General features: G+C 46.4%; 1 protein-coding gene across 7 annotated transcripts; it reads right to left on the reverse strand.

Moving 5' to 3' along the window:
* LOC108165089 (hormone receptor 4) lies at nucleotides 1-20,986 on the reverse strand. 7 transcript variants are annotated; one of them, XM_033396523.1, is made up of 11 exons: nucleotides 19,825-20,986; nucleotides 17,339-17,851; nucleotides 16,500-17,269; nucleotides 9,796-11,356; nucleotides 9,468-9,727; nucleotides 8,989-9,217; nucleotides 7,999-8,256; nucleotides 7,800-7,912; nucleotides 7,622-7,702; nucleotides 4,680-5,032; nucleotides 1-2,288 (listed from the first exon to the last, which is right to left on the reverse strand). In XM_033396523.1, exons 2-11 carry the CDS (start codon nucleotides 17,815-17,817, stop codon nucleotides 1,410-1,412), a joined length of 4,983 nt encoding a protein of 1,660 aa, XP_033252414.1. In that variant the 5' UTR covers nucleotides 17,818-17,851; nucleotides 19,825-20,986; the 3' UTR covers nucleotides 1-1,409. The 7 variants fall into 7 exon arrangements, with proteins under 7 accessions (XP_033252414.1, XP_033252403.1, XP_033252418.1 ...); XM_033396512.1 differs by having other exon boundaries at nucleotides 9,468-9,739; XM_033396527.1 differs by adding an exon at nucleotides 11,560-11,730 and having other exon boundaries at nucleotides 16,500-17,851.
* Nucleotides 20,987-25,062: the final 4,076 nt, after the last annotated feature.

Raw genomic sequence — 25,062 nt, forward strand, 5'->3', positions numbered from 1 at the left:
AATTTTTTAAGCCTGCTATTATTCCATACTGTTTGCTTTCCGTTTTCCGGTTTTAATTTTCTGGTTTGCTTTGTTTTTTTTGTTTAAATTTAATTTAATTTTTTAAAATTCGTCTAAATTACCTTTTGGTTTGGGTGCCCTCTTCTCCGTCTCTCTGGCGATTTATTTTCCTTATCTCCCTCTTCTTTTCGTTTAGTTATATTTAATGTTATGATTAGACGTAAGACGATACAAAAAAAGGTGACATTATGTTCAACTACTTTTTTGTTACTTAAGATTACACAATTATATTATTTATGCTTTTGGTTTTTCGCTATTCGTTTTTGAATGTATTGCACTGAATTTTAGCCTATTTATTTTCATTGATTTTTTCCCAATTTGCTTTTCGTTTGTGGGGGCTTGGTTGGGGGGCCTTTTGCCAATTCCGGCAATGGGGTCACATTAAAACTTATGATCCTACAGAGACAACCACGCATATATATATATTCATATACTTCGTGTATGATCTTTTATGGAATATTCATATGTATTCCCTGCTCTCAACCACAAAAGTCATACATACCCATACACCATACATCTAGTTGTAGGTGTTCTCTTGATATTACACACACGTTTTTCCATTAATTTCCAATATTACAAAAAAAAAAAACAAAAAAAAGTAACACGATTACATCCTCTAACTTTGGTATTGAATATATTTCCCGTTTATGTTTTTATTATTTTTGTATCTCCACTTTTGGTGTTTGACTTTTCCTCTAAACTAAACTTACTTTGAGGGGCTAGAGCTCGGGTTTGTGGCTAGGGTGGGGGTGGGGTTTTGTGTGTGGGTGGAGGAGCTGATTAAATATTTAAGAATATTATCCATTTCGTATGCAAAAAATTGACCAAGACATCAACACCAAACAAATGGCCTACATTAAACATATACTTTTTCAAACTCCTACTACTATATCTATTTATAAGTTTCTATAACTTATAGTTGTTTTTTTTTTAGTATTTGATACAGACAAAAAAAATGTTAATCGTAAATCGTATTATGAATATTATTACTCACTTACTTTAGGTTTTAATTTTTATACAGTTTCTATCAACACGACGAAAGCGTCTAGGATATAGGATGTGCAACAGCTCAATCTAACACTAGGAAAAGGATCTGTCCGTTTTCCAGGCGGACTCAATATATACGTAGATTTCTACAGATATCTATGCGCTACATAAAGATCCTTGGGCTGGGAGATGTCTTGTTCTTCAGGTTAAAGCAGATATCCCCACCCCACAATTCTTATAGTCCGTTTTATGGGGCCGACACTGAAGCCTCCACTTCTCCACTCTATAGGTAGTATATTTACACTCACGAACCCTGGACGGGACATCGGGGCTACCAACTATTGCTTTGATATCCTCCTCGCTTAGATGGGTGTCGGCATCAGTTTGCCGTAGTCCTGGTGCATGCTTGGCTTCACCGAGTTGTAGACGGTCCGCTCGGCGTCGTCGGGCAGGGCATAGACATCGGGCGGAACGCAGAGCGACTGCAGCTTGGAGATGTACGAGTCGAAATGCTCGTGCGGATGCGGGTGCGGGTGTGGGTGACCGTGCGGATGTCCGTGCGGATGCGAGTGTGGGTGGGCATAGCTGACGGGGTGATGCACGGTGTAGGCATGATGCGGTGGCACCGGCGGCGGACCCGGTGGCGGGCCACCACCACTACCCGTCCCACCCTGATGACCGTACATTCCGCCACCAATACCCCCGCTGCTGGCCGATGGGGGTGGTGGCGGTGGCGGCAGCAATGTGGAGTAGGCCGTGGCGTGATCTCCGCCGCTTCCGGCTACCAGTTGACCCCCGGCACACACACTGTCCAAGCCATGCCCCGACACCACTTGGCCGCCGGCGATCGAGGCCGAGACGGAGACCGAAGTGGGTGGTGCCGGTGGCGGCGGCAAACGCACGTGCTCCAGCAGCGTGATCACGTTGTTGCGCAAGCTCTCGTAGTAGTTGTTTAGGTTGGCATTGGGCGGGGCTACACTCCCGTCCACGGGGGCATGCGACATCATGCCACCCACATTCGTGTTTGGGTTGCTGTTCCCGGAACCTGGCGTCAGGCTGCTGATCGAGTGGCCCAGATCGTTGCTTCCGTTTCCGTTGTTGTTGCTGGAGCTGGTTGCGGGACCTGTTCCGGTCCCGCTGGTGGAGCTGACGCTGGCGAAAGGCGACTGTCCGCTGGGTGAAGCCATGGCCACATTGGAGGAGCGCTGCTGCTGCTGATGGCCGCTCAATGGAGATGCCTCCTATGGGGATGGGAAGAAAAGAGGTTATTGAGGTGGTTAGAAAGTCTTAAGGCTGGCGGTGCGAGGGATGGAGTTGGGCAATGTACTATTGTAATACGATGGTCACGGCTGAAGGTTTCAACTATGTTCTTCAAACCCCAGACACCTAGGGACCAATCAGATCTCTGTGATATTACACTTAAGCAAGTCTCATTTCCTATAGAAACTGAGTGCCGTGTATCTTAATGTCGATGCGCGAATGATTCGATAGATAAATTCGGATTGTAATTATTTGCTTGGTGCTGTCCATTTCGAAAGGAGTTCGAACTAGGTTCCTTTCAAATGGAACTTGGGGATATTATCGAAATGGAGGTGTAGTCTGTTTCGTTTCGAATTGAAGGTTAGGGCTGTTCCTTTCGATTGGAATTTGAGGGCTGGCCAGTCGTTTGGCTGTCGGCGACCCTGTGGTATGGGGAGGGTTGGACTTTGCTACCTCTAAACATATGTATGCACCTCGCTCACTCACACTCCCACCCATACACACACCCACTCATGATTCGTTATGTGCACATACGAGCATGTATGTACGGATTTATGTATCTCAGGCAAATTGAAATTCCAATAAGGACGCACCAAACACACGAATAAAAAAGGAGAGTGGGTGACAAGAAATGAAGAGCAAGAAGGAGGCACAACAACAATAAGAGAAGCAGAAAAAAATGTTCAGAGGACGAATCATCGACGATGCCGTCACGAGCACAAACGAGAGGGAGAGAGGAAAAGCAGGTTCCGTTATTTTTTTCAGCTTTGCCTTTCGCTATTCGGAGTTGTTTGAGCTGACACTCACACACACACACACACACGCACATGTCCCCCCTTCTCCACTGCGGAGGCTACGAAAGGTTAATGCTGTCTGCCTTTGCCTCTGCTGCTGCGTCGGATACGGCTTGTGCCCTCTGCCGTTGCCTCTGCCACTGCTTCTGCCTGTGCTCTGCTACTGCGGAAAAACTGCTGGCTCTCTGCTTTGGCTGGTGCTTTCTCCGATGCTTGTTCTACTGCTTGTACTGCTTGTACTGCTTCACCTCTTCCCTTGCTTGCTGCCGCTGCCTCTGCCGATGCTCTGCTTTGACCGTAGCACAGTTATTTGGTGTATTTCTTTTTGGTGCTGCTTTCTTTCTTTTTTCTTTGTCCGTTTTAGGAGCAAATCGAATGGTGTTCTGCGATTTGCTGGCTGCGTGTTGGGCTGGCGCCTCGCCTCTGACGGGGCTGCAGCTGCCTGCGCATGACCAGCATCACACACACCAAAACACATACTGACACTGACACTGACACACACATACACTCACACTCCTTGTGGTCTAGGGACATGCGTGTGTGTGTGTGTATATGGGAGCTTGACGCTTGTGTTTAGGGGTGTGTCTGTCTCCTGCCACCTCTCCACTCTCCTGCTACCTAGTGGAATCTGATTCGCTGCCACAGATGCAGTGCGGATGCAACGTCACCGATTGGTTGGCTGTCACACTCTGATGGAGAGGGGTGAACGTCAAAACTGCATTTCGGGTTGTTTCAAATCTAGCGCTGATTCCTTCTCGTCTTGGAACCGTAAATAATTCCTACTGGAAAAATTCAATGGATATATATATTGCGCTTAACGCTGTGAAGATCCATAGCTTTGACATACATATATACACACCATATGTACATACTTTAAAACGGAATTTGGGGCTCATTTTCCACTTCAGACCAAGGCTTTCCTTCGCAAAGGACACAATAATGCATTTGCTGTCATCACTTTGCCCTTCACTGTGCAATTATATTATAGTCTTACCTACTTGTTTCTAAGGTTAATCCATCAAAACTTTTTTGATTATTGTGCCATAACAGTTTAATTGGAATCGGACCACTATTAGGGCTGCTTATAGGAATGACCGCGAGAGTCCTTTCCTGTTTTTTAGTCGACAATTTGACAAAGTTAATACAGTTAGTTCAATGACGAGTCGACGTTGACGGCGGCTGATAAAAGTTTCCGCTTTACTTTACTTTACTGTACTTGGGCTCATTGTTTCAGCCCTTTGTCGGGCGCTTTGGAGACGTCCTTGAAAAGTGTTAAGACAAAACTCAGGTGCCGATAGACAGTACTTCGGGCAAAACAAGAAAAATAAAAAATGAAAAAAAAATAACAAGAACTCGGGGGAAAGAACTCCACTCAAAGTCTCGTTTTGAGTCAAAGTTTAGGCAACCCCAGCCCCCACCCGACCGACAAGTCTGGCCAAACTTTCCGGCGCGTTAAACTTTCCCTATGACCATCATATTACGCTACAGAGGGCAAAGGGAAAAGGGTGCACTTAGCCTAGTTAGATATGGTGTTTGTTCTCATAATTTGTTGCCGTCAACGAACCTGAGCCTACGTACCCGATCGCTGGTGCTCAGCTGCGACTCCATCGCATTGATGTCGGACTTGAGCCGCATCATCTGCGACTCGACTCGGGCGTTCTCTCGCTGCAGCTCGGAGATCTCGGCCTCCAGAGTGTTCAGATCGTCGCTACCGTTGCCGGAGGCTGGCGCCGTTCCGCTCTTCTCGTTGTTTCCGCCGTTTCCGTTTCCGTTGTTGTTGTTGTTGTTGCTGCTGCTGAGACTGCTGTGGGCGCTGTTGCTGCTGCTGGTGACTCCGAGGCCAACGTTGACGTTGAGGCCAATGCCGCCCACGCCGCCAACACCGCCGGAGCTGCCCACGCCGCTCATGACAATGTCCAGGCCGCTTCCTCCTGCATGGTGGAGTAGGATGGTTGATGGGAGAGAGAAGGGTAGGTCAAAGGACACAGTTAGTGGGTGTAGCCGATAGCGCTCTCTTAGGATCTATTTTTTTGTTTTTCTTCTGTTTTTAATCTTCATTTTTAGTTTTTTTTTAGTCTTGTCTCTGGCATTCCACGGGTTTTCTATGTGCGCGTGTGCTAGCAACTCAATCGGAGCGTGTGTGGGTTGGGTTGGTGGGTGAGTGGGGATCATAGAGTGCGTGGGACAGAGAATGTGGAACAGCTTGATCTTAAATTAATACTGAACGCACATGCATCGCTGAGCGTGAAACCCCCCTTGGAAATTACAGCATTAAAACATTGAAAGTAAAATACTCGTACAACACTGAACGTGGAACCATGCTTTGGCATTAGGATGCCTGAGGAAGGCACTGCGGAATATGGAACACTTTATTGAGAGCATGTTCTGTTTTTCACTTTTTGTTCCATTCCATTGTACTCTTTGAGTCGGAAAATAAGCTTTTCTATTTCGTTTGAACGGCAAATCGACAATCACGCGTCAACGTCGAATGGAACCTTTCGGTGAAGCTGCGTTCGAAAGCTACGGTCTCAGGAAACAGGAAGTTATCTTTATATGGGTACGAGTAGATTACAGAATGTGCCTCAAACACCGAGTGAATCGCTGTGCCCTGAGTAGAGTGGCTGGGCTGTGATGTGGTGTGTGTTGGGGTGTACGAGTATAGGTGTGGCTCTGAGTGGTGGGGACTGGTGATGTGGCCGTGATTGGATATGATTGGCAGTGTGTGTTTTCATCTTTAATGGACATATGTTTGTATGGATGTATGTATCTTCGGGGCTTACCTTGATCGACAGACCTTCTGGGAATATTTGTATGTACATTTTTTGTGGTAGACTTGAATTTTTTGACTTTTGTGTGGGCTGTATAACAATTTGCTGTATATATGTGTATATACACAACATTTCTCTATGTACTACATATATATATGCATGTATTTATATACACACATACATGTATGCTATGTTTTTTGTTTTATTTGTTTTATTTGGGGGTGTCTGTATTTCTGTATTTCGGTTCATCTTTTGATTTTGTTTGCTGGTGCAATTGCAATTGCAGTTTCGTTTTTCGCTTTTCGCTTTTCGTTTTCTCGTTTTTCATTTGCATTTTCATTTATTTTTGGTTGGTGGTTGTGGTTTCATGTTTTCGGTATTTCGGGCTGTTTTTGATCAGTTTCGTTTTCTATCTACAGTAGATACTCGGCACCGATACAAAATGTTGCGTAATCTAAAAGAAAACGCCAACAAAAACCATGAAACGAAACGAAAAGAAGGAACACAGAATTAAATTAGAATTAAAACTAGGAATTTAAATGTTTTGCTTTTTCTTTTGTTTCTTTCTCTTTTTGTATTATCTTCTTGGTTGCTTTAGTTTCTCTTGTTCTCTAGGCACACACACACACAAGGATATTCAGAGGATACAGTTGTGTGTGCGTGCTTAGAGATCTCAACGGGTCGATCGTTCATGTTATGTACCGGGTTAATAGAGGATTTATTGGTTGGTTTGTGGAGTGGGGTTTTGGGGATTTTGGTGTTGGATTGTTGGGGTTTTTCATAGCCCGTATCCTCTTTAATTTGAAAACGATAAATTTTGTCTTGAATTTATATTTCCTATTCGTATGGTTTTATTTTATTTTATTTTTTGCATTTTCCGAAACCAAAACCAAAAATAAAGTGTTTCATCTTTGAATATACTTGTAACTCATGTCTTTACGATTACGTTTATCTATTCTTTTTCAATTTTTTGTTTGTATACTTTTTTTGACGTTAGCACACGCACACAAAACTCCAACCGAAAGTTTTTTCGATTAAAAGCGAGCAACAACAGAGAAGAATTTCGGAACCCTAATTCTCAGTATCCATTTCGATTAGTTTTTTTATTTTTAATATTTTTTAAATATTTTCGAAAGAGACTTCTACGAATCTTAGGGTAGTTCTATAGTGGAAGCGATGAAAGTTGGAATGCATGAAGATGACTAACATTTTAGCACTTAAGTTACACTTTAAAGGGGCTTTAGCTCTCAGGATCTCTTTCTGAAAAGAACGGCCTTTTTCTAGTGGAAATTGTCAAGAAGCTAAAGTGATTCCAATCATTTAAAAGATCAAGAGCTTTGGACGTAACGCCCGTGGATTTTTCATCTAAAATTAACAATAATACTGCATATCCAATATCAGGAGACTTTGAAGGAGACCACTGTCTGGTGGTTGTCTCTTGGGAATTTGAGAGTCCTTTGGAACCATATTTAGTGGATTTTAAAGATAGTTTTCTCATAGGACCGGCGATCATCACTTTTTAAAACTATAACAAATAATTTCATCATTTTATTTCGGGTTCGGACTTATTATTCTTCTGTGTGTTGCAGACTTTATGAAAATGCCATTATGACCCCACCTCCGCCCTGTTTGAGAGGAGGTGGGGTAGTATAATGGCAATGGGCCCAGTTCATAACAGAAAAAAAACGCGCAAGAGAGAGATGCAGAGACAGAGAGAGAAGGAGAAGGAGAGATAGAGACCTTGACACTTACCAGTATAACCCTTGGGATAGACCATGGTGACCTCGTCGAATTTGGGCTTCTTGATTCCCTGGCCTCCAACAGTGGTGCAGGCTGAAGAAAGAGAAAAACAGAGGGAAGATTGGAAAAAATAGTTCAATAGAGCGATGGGGATCATTAAAGCTTCTGTTGAGGTCTTCGGGGATCTTACCATCGAACTTCATAGCTGTGGCAGCTGCCACAGCGGCCTTGTGCTGCTCCACAGTGCCCCCAGCTTCCAGGACCCTCATCTTGTTCCGATTGGCTATGGGACAGCCCGAAGCACTGGAAAAGACAGATATCCATCCCTTTTATAGAAAACCAATGCAGAATCGAACAGCCCACATCCCAAATCGCCAAACCCAACTCACCTTCTGTGGGAGAGGAACTTGCCGGTGGAGTGACCGGAGCCATCGCATCCTGGTATGGGACACCTCAGCGGCTCCGAGTCCTGGCCATCGCGCGGCTTGCTCTTGGGTTTGTTGGCCCGGGGACATCCGGAGAGGCTGCGGTGCGATGAGTAGTTGCCGGTCACATGGCCAGAGCCGTCGCAGCCGGGCGTGGGGCACTTGAGCTCCTGCGAGTGCGACTGCAGATGATTCCGGTCCGAGCGCGAGCAGCCCGTCAATCTGTGGATGGTTCGGGATGGAACATACGTACAAAGGGATTACTGGCTGACCCAAAAGTATTAAATCAGGCCAAGAGTGCTAAGAGTGCTCTTGGCCAGATAAGATTGCTCTCTCTATGTGTGTTTGTGAGTGTGTACGGCGTGGGGGGGCTTGCGTGTGTGGTGGCTAAGACTTTGGTCTTGAAACTTTCAGTTTTAAAGTTTCATTAAACCATCTGCCTGTGAGTGGGGAGTGGGACTAAGACTGGGACTGGTTTTATGACCGCTCTGCGTCAACTCTCCGCCGTAATCATAAATATTAAAGTCCCGGGTCTGTGACACAGTGGTCCGCCAGTGATGTGCCTGAAAGCTTTAATGACCCTTCTCTTGAAGCGGAGCTCGGATCAGGTGGTGGTGGGACACTGTCCGATGAACACTTTCGGGTGACATAGATGGGTGATGGGGACATAGATAGATGGGATGTACATATATATAGAATACATAGACAAAATAATCTACAATAAACATTTTGTTCTGTTCTTTCCATGTTCCCAAATTCATATTTCCCACAATAATAAAAGGAAAAATTTAATATTTAGAAGCTGTTTCAACTAGAAAAGTTGTCCGTTGAATAAACTTGGAACAGTTTTTTGTCGAGTGTAGGATATTTTCACACATGGTCCCTTGTTGCATAATTCATTGACTATAGGCCCAGGGAGCATCTCTCCGAGGCGCATCCTAAGCGCGGACTTACCCATCCTTGGTCTTGTCGTGCTGCGGTATGTGCTGTGGCGGTGGCATCGAGTAGCAGGTGGCCGGGCTGGGCGAATAGCCGCCGGAGACGGGTGTCGGATAGCCGCCGGGGCCTACCGCCGTGGCATACGGATTGCTGCACTGATACGCGGCTGGACCATAGCCATGATAGCCCGCCGGTGGATAGTCCGACTGCACCACCATACCGTATCCGGGATGCGGGGAGTACCCTGGAAGAACAAAGAGATCATATTTAACGCTGGTCCTGGAAAGGCATGTTCGCGGCGTTATGTGTAAGTATTCTTTGCCGGATTGGTGATGGGTGTTTCCAAAGAATGTTTCACATTATTAAATACTACACATATCCGACAGTAAGCATGGAAATGTATTGCACTCAACTGGAATACGAGGCATATGGTTAAACCGACGGGTTACAAGGGTACAATAAAACTGTTTCGTCCTTTTTTATTGGTTACTTACCGCTCGGATCTCTGTACGTCTCGATGTAATGAGAGCCGCCGCTGTCCGGTGTGGATTCGCGGCTGTAGGGCCGCGGTCCACTGATGTGTCCGACCAGTCCGAAGCCTAATGGTCGCGGCGGGCCGCTGAAGTCGACGGGCTCCATTTGGGGGGAACGTGGCGGTCCGTTGGGACCCAGGGCGCCGGGCGCTCCGCTGCCAAATCCCTGGGCATGACCCACGACAAGGCCATCGGCGCCGTACTGGGGACTGGTGATGATGCTGTAATCCCAACTAATGAGTGATCTGGTGGATGCTGTGCTGGAAACTGTCGAGTGCTGTCTGCTTACCTGTGTGGGAGCCGGGTGACACTGAGGTCCAGGGTCTGGCCCTGCGGACTGGGCACCTGGGGGCTGGCTATGTTCGGACTGGCCCCCGGCTGGGGGCTGCCGTTGCCCATGCGCTGGTTGTATTGGTTGTGGGAGGCTGGTGAATTGAAACCGTGCGGACTGCTGGAGGTCACCGATGTGGACCCGGATAGGTCTACAGCTGGCGCTGGCACGCCTCCAACGTTCGGGGTGGGCGAGGAGCTCTGTTTGCCGTGTTGCTGCTGCTGCTGCTGCTGCTGTTGCTGTTGCTGCTGTTGCTGCTGCTGCTGGTGGTGTTGCTGCTGCTGTTGTTGCTGCTGCTGCTGCTGCTGGTTCTGATAGGCGGCTGCAGCGGCGGCCGCCTGAGCAGCGGCCATCTTCACGGACAGATTGATGGCGGAAAAACCCGGGGGCAGGGGGCCCATGGTGGGATCGTAATGGTACATGGGCCGTGGATAGATCGGCCCCGCACCGCCGCCATTGGCCAACTGCTCCTCGTGCTCGGCCTTGGCCAGCATTAGCTGCTGCTCCTGCAGATACTTTTGCTGCTGCACCTGCAGATCGTCGGCGCTCTGGGGCAGATAGTGATAGGCTGCCGCCGCCGCCGCTGCCGATGCTGAGGCAGCTGCCACGCCCGCCACGGACGCCACCTGACGCTGTCCGTTGGGGCAGCAGTTGGGGTCGTACCGCTCGAAGCCGCCGGCTCCAGCGGAAACGGTCACCGCTGACACGGAGTCCACTGTGGCGAAGGCGGGCGCCCCCACCACCGATGCACTGCTGAGGGAGCTGAGCGAGGTGGGCGGGTGCGGATGTGGATGCGGATGTGGGTGTGGATGCGGATGCGCCTCGTAGGCACTCCGCGCCGTTCCAGGTGAGAGTTCGCTGGCATTGGCTCCACCATTGCTACTCAGCAGCTCTCCGCCCACGGCGTAACGCATCTGCTCGTACTGTCGCTCCTCAGCCTGCTGCTGCTGCTGCTGTTGCTGCTGCTGCTGCTGCTGGTGCTCTGTGTGGTAGCTGGCTGAGGGATCGGGACCGTCGTTGCCCTCGTTTATGAAGGGTCCGCGCTGCTGGTGGAGTGTGTGTTGCTGCTGCTGCTGTTGCTGCTGCTGAACGTGGTGGGCATGTGGATGGTGGCTCTGTGGCTGGGGAGGACTCTGCATCCCCACAAAGCGACTCAAGTGCGGCGCATGCAGATTAGCGTCGCCACCATTGGAGGAGGTTGTGCCACTGCCACCACCGTTCGTTGCCCCGCTGCCGGACGCAGTGCGGGCCGTGCCCGGTGTCGTGGATGCGCTGGCCGTCACACTGGAGGCGGGGCCGGCTGCATCGTTGGCCAGATATGAGTGCATTGGGCTTTTGTTGTACTCCGATTTGATGCTCGCTACAGGACTGTACTCCGATTTGATAATGGGCATTGTTGTTGCACTCAACTTGTTATTGTTGTTGATGCAACTGGTGTTGTTGTTGTTCAGATAGTGACTGGAGGTGAGCTTCAGTTTATCCAATGGATGCAACTCTTTTTCGTGCTTTTCCAAGTCCGCTAAAGTCGTTTAATCCCAAACAAAATGATAAATAAATGTCGAGAAATAACAGAGAAAGTGTAGAAAAAGAGAGAGAGAGAGAGAGAGACGGGTTAAAGGATCATTCTTCAAGAAGTTGGAGAATTTTCAAATCTCAGCGTAGTGGTTCTGTGGTTCTGGTGGTTCCGTGGACTTTACTGGCCCTGTGGCCTCGTGGACGCACCTGTTCGATCAATGGTCGAGGGCTCGCTATTCAGACGACGACTGGCAGAGCGACGGACTGCGCGCGGACAGCCGGAGAGGCTGCGGTGCACACTGCGGTGCGGCTGCACGTGTCCGCGTCCGTTGCAGCCCGGTGTAGGGCATTTCAGTATCTGTTCGTGCAGTGCCAGCACTGTTCGATTTGATTCGATGCGATTCGGGTCGGGGTTTTCGATTAAGAGTGGATGGGAAATTTCATTAACGATCAGCGGTGAAATGGCAGCGATTTTCTAACTATCACAACTACAACGCAACATCAAATAGAAAGGCATACCACAACCAGTGAAGGCATGAAAGAGAGGCACGCACACAAAGAGAGACAGAGAGAGAGAGAGATACAGTCAGACAAAGAGAAAGAGATCGTCCACCACAAAGGCTATGGATAGAGAGAAGGAGAGAGCCATCTAACGATATATGTATCAAGCTTTCCTAAAGGAAGCCTTCGCAGCCCCTAAGCAACATGCAACTAAAGAAAGTTGGAGGTGTAGAGAGGTAAGAGAAAGGAAGAGACTAAAGGGGGACTAAAGGGCAAGGAAAGAAGCAGAGACTATATTTTAAAATAGCTGTGGAACTAAAAAGTGGATGTAAAACAAATAAGTAGAAAATTATATTCTGAAGAATCTCAGAAAACAAAAGAATAACCTTCTTGAAAATATGTTATAGAAAAGATCTTAAAGTAATTTCCAAGAAAAATGTTACGGAAGTCATTGATAAAGAAGGGCCCATGTCGAAAAATTCCATTTTAAAGATAAATGAGATTTAATATGAGATGTCATAAATGGTGTATCATAAAATTTAAAGACTGACACTTTCGTTGAGGAGATTACGATAAAAACAAGATCTGGAAATGTGAATCGTAAAGCTCTTGATCTGAGAAATAAGATTTAAAAGGTAGATCCTTTAGCCGGCTATATGTACGCTTTAGAAGAGAGGGTAAAGCAGGAAAGCTTCCGCAACACAGACACAGAAATGAACATAGACAACATGCTTTTTTCGCTACGGGAAAAATTGAAAGCTCAGCGAACTCTTCATTCAAGCAAGAATGAGCGGAGTGTAAAGAGAGTGAGAGATAGACAGCCAGTGAAAGAGAGAGACAGGTAGACAGGTAGAGAGGTAGAGAGGCACACACAAAGACAGAGACAGAGATAGATGCAGAGAGATATATCATCTACTACGCATAGGAATGGACAACTTACATTCTGTGGTAACCTTATCGCGCTTCGGACAACCCGATAAACTGCCCAGGCCAAGCATGTTCGAGCAGGACGCAGAGAGTGTGTTGAAGAGAGAAAGAGAGGGAGAGAGAGAGAGAGAGAGAGAGAGAGAGAGTGGGAGAAAGATATGTAGATTGATTTCGCAAAACACCACAACACGAGATAAACGGTGCAACGGTACCTGCGATGATGCGAATACAATCCGGTGACATGTCCTTGGCCAGTGCAATGCGGTGTGGGGCATTTGGCGCCATCTACAATTAACCAATTAACAGTAAAAAGGTGAAATCAACGAAGCTCTGGGCAAAGCGATTGAGTGTGAGTCAGAGTCAGACAGAGAATCACACACACACAGAGAGAGAAAGAGACAGACACGAGAGTGTGGAAGTGGCATAGATGGATGAAGCTGGAGCTGGAGCTGGAGCTGGGGTGAGCGAGAGAGCGAGCGGTTTTCTAATTAATTATATGGGAAGCGACAGCGAAAGACAAGCCTGACGTTGTCCATACCCATTCCCATACCACTCTATCCATACTCGCTTCCCTCCCCCGATGCCTTTACCTATGCTAGCCCCGCTTTCCACCCTTTCACTTCACAGAAACCTCTCCAAAAAAGCAACCTTGAAGAAGAAATGCTGGAAAAGCGAACGTACGAATTCTTTTAGCCTAAATAATTAATTAAAATTTGATGGAAAACAGCTTTGCATTATTTACTTTAAAAAGCTCACACACACACACACACACACACACACACACATTAGACAGCTCCAGGGAGGGGGGTAGAGGAAGTGGGGGCCGGGTACGACATCTTTCAAAAATCAAACCAGACCCAGAGCCAAACCATGTCGTGCAGACGGAAAAACTTGGCCTTTTTCTAAGCGCATATTCCTACCAAGATAACATCCATCCTGCCTTCCCTCCGGCCCGTACATACAATCTACGTGTGTGATATATATTAGACAGTTGTGCGGGGGGTGGGTGGCGGTGGCGGTGGAGGGTGGCCTGGTTAATGAAATACTTTTCGAAATATTTTGCTCTTGCCTGCTTTTTGTTGTTGTGTCTATTACGTGGCCGGGCAAAATGTCAAACTGCAGCGGCAGCGGCAGCGGCAGCGGCAGCAGCAGCAGCAGCCAGAACAGCGGCATCCGGAAAAGGTAAAAACCAACTCGACTCTAATTAGAATTTAATTAAAACCATGAAGGAGGGGGAAGTGGCAGTAGGAGGCTGAAGCATGTGGAGAGCCAAGTGTTTGTGCATTAGAATATTTTCCACTAACCAAAAATGGTAGTCAAAAAGAGATACGTTAGGACCTGGGACCTGGCAGCCTCGCAGGCCGAAGCATTCGATACCCTTGTCGTTTTCTATATATAATTATATATATAACATATTCAACTGCAGCTTTAAGATTAGGGTGGAATATCTGTATCAAAGAAGTCATTAAAACTGAAAGACATGTGTGCATATAATCAGGCATAAGACTATAATAAACATACTACATCTACTAGATACTTTGAAGATGGTTCACTATGGATCCTGTTTTTAGTTGGGCCTTATACTCGTTCTCTATGGCTTCAGATATACCTATTCTATGCGCTACAAGCGTCTACTCAGGAGATAGATACCATCTGGCAGGGTATAAAAAGAAACTAAAGATATCTGGAGATGAGGCTGCTCAAGGGTTAAGCCTAATAAGCCACATTAGCGAAAGGCAGCAACAATAATACCAACAAAATGGGGAATATGAGTGCCTGCCACACGCTAATGACTTATTTCGTGCCACAAACACACAGGCACACACACACACGTACCGAACACTCGAAACTGCCTCTATTTTAGAGCTTTAGAGCCTTCTGTCAACTATTTAAAAAGTCATTCAAATTATATGAATACCAAAGTCAAGCCTGAGAGAGACACAGACCCTACCTACTCGTACATTTATATATGTATTCATGTTCAAGGCTCATCTAAGGCGGCGGTCCTCTGCAGCATATTAATGCCAAAACATAATGACAAAATAAATATGCAAAAGTGGTTTTGAAGGAAAACGTGCTCATAATGCTTTATATCTAATCATACACCCTCGCTTTCCCACCCACTTCTGACAGTCTGTGGAAATTGTACAGCGAAATTAGTAAAAGGCAAAGCTCAAGGCCTTGCCAGGCCAAGGAGGCACTCGCTCAGCCAGAAGATGTGTCTGTCTATGTCTACGTCTAGCTCTCAATGTGTGTGTGTTGTGGTATAAAGGGTTTACAAGCCATTAGTTGTTGTTGTGTGTCCCATTCTAGCCAACAAAATTGCTGCCCCCTGCCACCAGTCATACCTTATTCCCATACCCCATATTCATACCCATTCCCGATCCCATTTTCATAACGACAAAATCGCTTAATGTCTTTTGGCTGCCTCACCCACACTCTCACACCCTCACACGCTCCTGCTCCTTTCCTTTCCATCGAGAGAGCGCATTGAATGAGCTGCAAAAAGGGTTTTATTTTTAGATATGCTAGATATGCCTGGAAAGGGTCATACAAGGAGGTGGTTAGGTGAATCTGGGGTGCTGTGGCAGCAGTGAAATGTGCAAATAATAACAACAAAAGCCAACATTGTAATAATGGTCCTAATGTTGCTTATTATGCAAGCAGATTGAGTGGCTCTCTCATTCAGAATTCTAATGGGTCTGAAAATTATTAAGATGCTGTGATCACAGCATGCCTGGTTGCACTAATCGTCATTTCGCGACATTCCATTGTCCAAATTATGTGAAGAAAGTTGCTTCACTATAGCACGTTTCTCATGAGGGAATCAAATAAATCTGGTACTCATACGAAAAAAAGTTTTATAAAGTGTTCCATCAAAAGCAAAGAGGTGATGTGTGGATTACACTTTTTTATAAATTAGTTTAACATTAAAAGTGATTCTGATTTTTAGATAAATACAGTTTAAAAGTGCCAATTTCAAGGGTAAACTACACCGTACTATAAATATATTATTCTCGGCGTTGATCGTAAGTCTCGCTGGTTATTGCCCGAGTATGAATGATCACAGCTGTCCTTTCTTTGATTCAAATTGAGTGGATACCTTTTACTCGTTAGGAATGTGCGAGTAATTAAGTTAGACACAGCATCGCTACTCGTTGGTTCTTTAGTGGGTGGGTAATCGGTCATTCTTTGATCAAAACACATCACAGAAATTTGCTCATAATTGGGTTGGCAAATCACCACAGGAACTCCATCTGTCATCGCCCGCTGTATCGTTGGGTAAGATTGAGTTTTTTGGGCACTCAGTCTCTCTCTATCTGTCTGTCATGTAGTTGAAGCGGCGAGTGAGTACAGTACTGCCGCTCGCTCATTCTATACATCCATATGTATAATACTTCATCCACAAAACCACACACACTGGAACACTCTCTCAGTTTCTGTCACTTTTTGGGCAGGGTTGGGACGGGTTGAGACTTTTGGGGGGTGGGGCTTTGTTCTGTTTTTGATTTTGCCAATTGAAGTGGTAAACTCAATGCAACAAGAAGTCTCGCTCACATCATCAGCCGATCGATCAGTTGAACCGTAACCGGAGACCAAACCGAACCACAACGAATCACAGTACTGTGATGCTGGAGCACAGTGTCCGGGATTTGATTCACACCAAATCACAGTCAACTGTAAAATCTCGTTTACTATGCTTACTATGAAGAACTTACCGCGATTCTGGCTGCCCGGCGAGTAGCTAGGTGCCGGCGTCGATGTCGATGTCGCTGTCGATGCTGCTGTTCCTCCTGTGGGCGGACTACTCGTGGATGGGGGAGTGGCGACCAGCGGTACACCCACAACACCTTCCCGGGCAATGTCCTGCATCACTGAGGCTGCTCGACTGCCCACGCCTGCCGGCTGCAGGATCGTATACTGTTTGGCATCCACCTGGGACCCACCATGACCCGTGCCCGTGCCCGTGCCCGAGCCCGCGCCCGTTCCTGGCAATGCTCCTGCCAGCGGCTCCTTGGAGTTCTTTGAGGGCTTTTCGCCCAGCTGGCTGGCTATGTCAAAGGCGGCCCGTGGCGGCAATGGAGTCGGCTCCAGGCTCAATTGCTGCTGCTGCTGCTGTTGCTGTTGACTGGCGGCGGCGGCTGCCGCATAGCCATAGTAGGCCAATCCGGCGGCGGACTCTGCTGCTGCGGCCGCATTGTAGGCGCTTGTCGTATAGTGGGCATGGGCATGGGCCTGGGCCTGGGCCTGGGCATGGGCATGTGCGTGGGCAGCGGCCGCATAGTTGCGTTTGATAAAGTCGATGGGCGGCTTGAAGGCCGAGGCGGCCTGGGCGTACACATTGCTGGCGGCCCCCTCCAGATCCATGTCCTCTGGTCCACCACCCAGAGCGGTGCCTGTGGCTGTGACCGGGGCCAGCTTCTTGCCCCGCTCGCGATCCTCGAGAGTGGCGCCGGCATTGAGGCGGGCCTGGTCATTCTCCTTCTGTCTGTGGAAACGTGGAAACAGGGATACAGTTGCAGTTGTTGTGGGAGTTCTGGGTGCAATGGCCTCATACTTTTGCTTCTCTTCGAAGAGGTTCTGGAAGGGCGGTGGATTCTCGTCCTGCTCCTGCAATCTGTACAGATTGGCCCGGGCATCGGGCCAGCTACCGGACAGACTCTTCAATGCCGCCTGCGTCTCCCGAATGAGGGTCTCATCATCCTGATCTGCATCGGCGGCTGTCATTTTAGCCACTCCGGCTGTTCCGACAGTGGGGATGCTTGGCGGAGGACTCTCAGGGCTGTCCGGGATGGGGCCCTGTTTTCGTTTCTTTTGTGGCAATATGTTGTTATTGTTGCTATTACTGTTGTTGTTGTTGTTATTGTTGTTGTTGAGGGCCGCGTCCTCATCGCGACTGCAACGCTTCCTGCGCTTTATGGCTGTCGCCTCAAGATCACTGCTGGTGTTGGTGTTGCCCCCGCTGTGGTTGTTGCTGTTGCTATTGCTCTCGGCCAAGGGCGTGTCCTTGGTGAGTGGACGCTTGGAAAGCGCCATCTTGTGGTGGGCCCTTCTGCTCTAAGCCAGTTCGCTGATCAGAAGAGATTCAGATTCGAGTTTGGGATTTGAATAAAATTTTGATGGTTGTGTTTGATAGCGTGATGAAACTTGTGTGTGTAAACAGGAGCGGCGCAACCAGCATCATTATTTTCAACATCAGAATCATCAGCATCCGTAATCCCAGTAGATTGCAGATCGGATCGCTTGCAGAGGAAACTGCCCCGGTACCACACTAAACAAAATCGAACCGAATCTGAAGAGCCATGTTCTAACGTTCAGGGTGGGCTTTATTATATCAATCAACTTTGGGAGTTATTAAGAACTGCGGTTTTATGGGGAATTCGAGCTTTCGGATCCTTTCCTTTCCTTCCTTCCTTTCATCCCTAATGGATTGCATTAGCTGCCTGTTTTGAGATGGGGCGTCTGCTTTTAACTACTATATGCTCTATATGATTTTGTGTGTTTATAAAACCATCCGCTGGTACATATTCTAAAATTTAAAAGACTGCTTTCAAACATAATTTTTTTCATTTGTACATTTAAAAATAACGGCCCCAAAAAAAAACTAAATTTAGGTGGGTAAACTTCTAGGTACTTGCTTTTTTTCTTTCTTATTTTTTGATAATGTTTGTATATATGAATAATTAGGTTTGCAGGATATGAAAAATTGCCTGAATGAAATGAAGTGTTTGTGACTTGGGCTGTCAAAATATTCGAAGCCGATTCGAATACAATTCTTAGTTATTTAGCTGCTGAAAACTGCACTCTTTGCGATGAAAACACTTCATAATTTGTGTTGAAAATGTGTGGGAGCTAAGATTGGGACCCCGTATGTATGTGTTTCATTCGAGCGAATACTAATAGTGATGTGAAAGATAAATCTTAAGTTTACTGAAATTTTGGTAGTTAATAACGATCTATAATATCCGCAGTATCTGAAAAAATTCAGATATTCGGACTTCTATTCTAGAAATTACATTCTGCTTCTCTGGCGGTTCCTGTGTGGAACATTCCTTGGGTACCAACTCGTTATACACACTAATATGGCCTAAATGCGATCCATCGAATATGAGTAAAACCCTTAAAAAAATCTCGATAATCGTTTGTCAATTTATCAAATTCTCAATGTGATTATTCTTGTTGCATTGAATTTCTTGTATATATTTCGCTTTTAGTTTCGTTTTTGGTTTTCTTTTGCGGATCATTTTCTGCTTCGTTCGTTTCAATTTCAGTTTTCAATTTCTGTTTTTGGTTTGCTTCAGATAGTTTTTGATTTTTGGGGCTGGGGCGGGACAAATATGTGGCTAAATTAAGGGTAAGGTCTGTTTTGGGATCAGTTCGGTTCTTTGGCGTTCCGAGAAACTCGAAATCTTTTAAGGGTTAACGAGAGAGACAAAATTGGCTAGGGGATTGATTACAGATTCAAATATATATGAACTTTACCTATTTTGTGAATTCTGTTTCTGTTTCTGTTTCAGTTTCGATTTTGTTTTTGAGTTTGGTTTCAGATTTTTTCGGATTCTGTTTCGATATTCGTATCAGTTTATTTTTGTGTGTTTTTTGTAAATTTTTTCCATTTCAGTTTCGATTTCGGTTGACTATATCGATTGTGTTTACGATTTTCTATAAGCATTTGATTCTTTTTTGTTAACACTTTCAACTTGGACACTTCTACATTTTCTTTTGCTTTCCTCTTCGATTTCCTTTTGGGATTTTCTTATTTGTTGTGTCTTTTTATCATTCGTTATTCTTCTGGCTTGTGAATGCTGCTGTTGCTTTGCTGAAGTTGCTGCTGGATAATGTTGCTGCTGATCTTCATCTTTTCGTTGCCTCCACGTACACACACACACCTAGGCACCTGCACGCACACAAGCACTCACACACACAAACTGACATGGAAAAACACCAGAAAAAACACAAAAACAAACAAAAAAAAAAACAAGGAAAAACTACCAAAAATAATTCAAACTAGAGAAACGAAATAACTTTTTATTAGGCACTCACTTTGTTGGGTCAAATTTGTTTGAAATTTTGTCAACGTTTCGGCTCGGCAGCGGCGTCTGCGTCTGCGAGGTCTTCAAGGATTTGCAAGTTCAAAGTTGTTCTTGGTAGAGGGCTTGATCGGCCGATGGAGGGTGTTAAACTTTTCCGGCATCGGAGGCGTATACACAATATCAATTAGGCCGCGCACTTTCCACTTTTGGACAATTGTTGTTTCCACTATACTTTGGTTAATTCTTCTTATTGTTTCACTGCACTGTTTTAAAGAGGGTGCTGCCGGGAAGGGGGTGGCTGCGGGGGTTGCGGATCTGGGACCGGGAGAAGGGGCTAGTCTATGTCTATAAGCAGCATGACCTCCGGAAGAGTTGATTTTAGTTTTGCGCGTAGTTTGGAAAAGTTTTTTCTCGTAACTTTGATGCCGCGCAAAAGTTTGAATGTCTCTGTGGCCTCCGTGCTTCTCTGTATTTCTTTGTTTCTCCGTCTTTGTTTGCTGCTCTCCGTATTTCTCCGTGTTTCTCCGTATCTCCGTATTTCCGTCTCCGTCCGTTAGTTCTCAAACGAGGTTGCCCTCTGGGTCTGGGGCCGCTTTTCGCCGCTTGGGCGAGAGAATTGCAATAAAAGTCGTCTGTCTCAGCGAGGCGGCGGTGTAGTCCGGACGTCCAAAACCCGACTGCTGGATGCGTTTTGGGGTAATAAAATTTTACATCGGCAGCAGCGCGACCAGCTCAGTTGGCGTCGGCGCTGACAGAAGCAGCGGAGCTAGCGACGCGGCAGCAACAACAACAAACAACAAAAAACGACGAACCAACGGAATGGTCGAACGAACGCATCGGAACACTTTGGAGCCTGTCCGGGGGATTCCCAGCTAATCTGCTGCTTCTGCTTTTCCTCTTCCTTTGATCCTGCTTCTTCTTCACGACTGCACTCGGACACATTCACATTCACATTCACACACACACACGCACACACTTCGGCTGCGCCTACACTTCGTTTGCTTTGGCGAGGGGGTTGGTTGGTCGGTTCTCGTGTGGGTTTCGGGTCTTGACGATGTTCCTTTCTATACTGTTTCGCTTCGTTTTCGGCGTCGCTTCGCGTCGCGTCGCGTACCGTTACTCTCTCTTTTTGGGGCCCAGGAGGAAGGCCGACAACGTGCGTGTCTACCTGTTCTAAGTTCGCTGCCAACTGACAGTTTTCCCAAAGTTGTCGAACTCTTAGAACGCGAAGAAAACTGCAGCCAAAAATGTTGTCGACGTCTGCGTCGATGCCAGCGTCGCTGTCGCCGTCGCAGCCGAGAATTGATGGTGCTGCCACAGACGGCGTCAGCGTCGTGTTTTCGGAGTAAAGCCGAACGGTTTTCGTGGCCCTTTGCTGCCTTCCCCTGTTTGGTCACCCACATGTAGAACAGTGCCAAAGCGGCTGGTAGCACAGTTATATGCCAGTTACGGAGTCGGCGCAGTGCCCAGCTGAAGGCGCACTGCCTACCCCTTGTACACTGCGACTGCGGCTGCGACGTCGACTGCGACGGGTTCGGGTTCGGGTCAAAAAATATCTCCGAAAAAATCGCACAGACGTGGACGGAATGACGAAGGGCGCAGGGCGATACGGCGCATTCCGTCAGCCGCCCGCCAGTCGCTGCTTTGGCTTTCATTTCGGGGCCTCTCTAATTGTAAATTCCAACAGCGGCAGAGGTAGCAGCAGCGACGGCAGCGGCGGCAGCAGCAGCGTTGGTTGCCCACAAATGACTTTATCCCGTCGTCGACTCAAGTCTAGAGTCCATGGACCGTGGTCCGTGGTCCGTAGTCCGCGGTCCGCTGATCCCGTAGTCATCGCTGGGCGCCGATCAACACAGATCGATCCAACCCGGGGCTCTGGCGCCCCAACCATTAAAAGTAGTCCCGTCTTATCAGCAGTGGCCATGAGAGCATCACTAAGAGCTGCCACGCAACTTGCCAAAGTGCTTGACGCATTCGCCGGACGCTTGGACGCACGGACAGGTGGACAGACGGACTTGTGATTCAAAGCGCATCTACTCGTGGCCGAAGCAGCTGTCAAACTTGCATCGGTCGATCGATCATCATCATCAGCAGCAGCAGTGGCAGCAGCAGTGGCAGCAGCAGTGGCAGCATCATGAGTAGTTGTGGAAGGCACGGATACTTTAGGGAATGCCGTTGCTGCTGAAGCTACGACTGATACTGATTATCCGATTGATATCTCCGATTCCTACGGCTTATACTACGGTGGATTCTACTACTACCGACCCGCATCTAAAGATACTCCTGATGCTACTAGTAGTACTAATGCTGATATTAATTCTGATAACACTGCCGCTGAGTATGGGTCTGTTGGAATTCGCAGTGGAGCGCTCCTGCGTGTGTGCGTGTGCTTTTTTTTGCAGTTAAGTGAATACGATTTTCTGGAGGGAGGAAATAGTTGAGAGATTTGTTGCGCTCAGATTAGTTATTCGTAGATTGAGATCGAGATTTTAGAGTTGTGGAGGATTGTCAATCAATCGATTATGCTATTTGATTGTTGATGACGAAGCTCGCAAAAGTTTGCTTTAATTTTGGTTGAATTCAGCTTAAATCTCCGCAAATAAAACATGAGCACATATCAAATCGTGCAGAACGGCCCATTATAAAATATTTTATTTTCTAATGGACTGAACATTGCCGGGGCTCCTATCGATAGATGAAATAGTTTATATAATTCAATTCATATGCCATTTATTCATGATTAGTTATTTTAGTTGATATATTTCCAGATCAGATTTAATCTGATAAAGCATAAGAATAGTTTTCTGACGAATTACGTGCGCTCAGTGGCATTCGATAGAGTAACTGATCTTTTGATACTAACTAATTTTCTTTTGAGCCAAGCCTGCCTATGGCGAAGTGGGTCGAATCCTATGAGAGAGGATTCTTCAATATCTTGTATCGAGAAATATTTATCAATAGTAACTTAATTTATTGATTGCGTCAACAGAAATCGTAGGTTGATGTATTCTTGGAGGGGTTTTTCCCAATAGTTGGAGTAGCTATGATCATGGATACTAGACATTAGAAATATGGATATATCAAAAGGTCCATAATGCATTTGATGTAAAAGTCAGGTACTCCTTTCAATTTAATTTTAAAGGACTTATGTCTAAAATATAGGTTTTCAATTAAAGTGAACAGGAAGGAGTGCTTAATCGAACTTATTTCTTGGATTTCTTCAGCCATAACATTACACTTTTTGTTATAAATTATGTTTTAATTATGTTATTGAAAAAATTAAAGTTTTTTCTAAGGGAAGAATGATTTTGGGGTTCCTTCAAGCTAGCAAAATTGTTCAAGGTTTAATTTGTAGAAATTACGAAATTTCTATCATCCAATGTCGGAAAATAGGGAAATGAAATCGATTTCATTTGAGTTTAAAAACATGTTGCCAGCTGAAGAGTTGCCTTTAAGGTTTAACATTTTTGAACTGGCAAACTGGGGAAATTATTCCAGAGGAATAATAAAACGACTAATTATATATCGCATAGTTAGGAATGAATCAACCATCTTAAGTTCAGTGGCAGTCCCCCAGCAGAGAGCAGCCATGTTCCTTAAACTAATGGCGGGAACGGGTTAGCCGGGCTCCCCGGTTCTTTGCTCTGTGTGTGCGCTGGGCCGTAATTAAAATAATTAAATGTAGAAAAAAGTAATCACAAGATTGAAAAGTAATTTACACATGTAAGCAAACACCACATCAACAAATACACATACATGCGCACATAGATACAGATACGTTAGGGCATGTGCAGCTTATACAAATACAAGCACAAACAAGACCCGCAGGATACGTTCTAGGAGCAGTAGAAGCACCAGAAGGTAATGGTTCAAAGAACCAAAAAAATGAGACAAGACGCGAAAAAGAGGAAGCCGAACAGAGGAAAAGAATACAGTGCAGGAAAATTGCCAAGGCAAATGGAAAAGTCAACATGACGACGATGACGACGGATGGGAACCAGGACTGGGATTGGGACCGGGGCCGGGACCAGGCAAAAGGATAGAACTGATGAGAATCTCCAGGAAATGGCAGCAGCAATACAACAGAGCCCCCAGTTCGGATTCAGGATGCAGGATGGTACAGGGCCCAGGGTACAGGGTGGGGGCCATGGATTAGCAACTACAGTTTCATGTCTTACGTAAACGCAAAAACGCAAATGATTTCTCTTATTTCGGCGCGGTTCTTTCGGTGAGAGGAAAGAGAACAAGCGGTAACAGCATCAGTCAAAATTTGCTTAGAGGGGTGAGGAAAGGGGTAGGATGCGGTAAGACGGGCTAAGATGGGAAGCAGAAGGCACTGGCTGAGCGGCCACAGACGATGGCGCAAATCTAAGGACAACAAAAATTAAGTGGCAACAAGAAAATAAGTCACTCTTTGCCTAGACTCCTCACCCAGCCCAATGGACCCATGGGCGTCTGTCTGTGGTGGCAAGAGGTGGGCCAAGGGGGGTACAGTAGGCTAAAAGGATAGGCGTGGCCTGGTAGGCAGACAAGGGACCTAGGGCTCGGTCGTGGGCCAAGGCAACGAAATGATTGACAGCGCATAATTAAATTAATTGAGTAATCCACTGGCTGGCACAGGCAGAGCACAGGCCCAGCAGGGCGCACGTGGTGGAGGCGGGGAAGGAAGGGCGGTACGGTGGTGATACTGTGGGCACAGTGGGGTAAAGGGTTAAATTCCCAACGGCTGCGGCAGCACAATGCACACAAATGTGCCGCTACGCGGTTGAACCACACTTTCTGTATATTTCTCTGTCTCTCTCCCCGCACCTCTTACCATCCTGTCCCCACATCTTCTGTCCGTAATTTACGTCCAAAGATAGCCTCGAAAAGATCGCCTGGTTGGTACTCTTGTACTCGATCATATCTTTAGCCCTCTATATCCATAACTATCAATAGGCTTGACCTGCGATCAGCTTTCTTGCCATGGAAGACTGCGTTGCAATCAACAAGGGCTCAGCCAGCAAAAATTGATCCCTTTTAATGTAATTTTTGATACATTTATACAATCTACCTTAACGGCGGGCAGCAGAGATCTTATATTTTTATTCAAGTGTTCTTAACGATTTTCAAAGCACCAAGATAATGCTTCGGTGCCAAAAAAAATGATAAGTTTTCGGCTGCTTCTCTTCTTGGCTGTCTCTTTCTCTATCCCCGTCCCTCTCACCTTCGCCATGCGCATCCACTAACGGCATTTCCGCGTTTTCCT

The sequence above is a fragment of the Drosophila miranda genome, chromosome XL (assembly GCF_003369915.1).
Source record: "Drosophila miranda strain MSH22 chromosome XL, D.miranda_PacBio2.1, whole genome shotgun sequence".
Lineage (NCBI taxonomy): Eukaryota > Metazoa > Arthropoda > Insecta > Diptera > Drosophilidae > Drosophila > Drosophila miranda.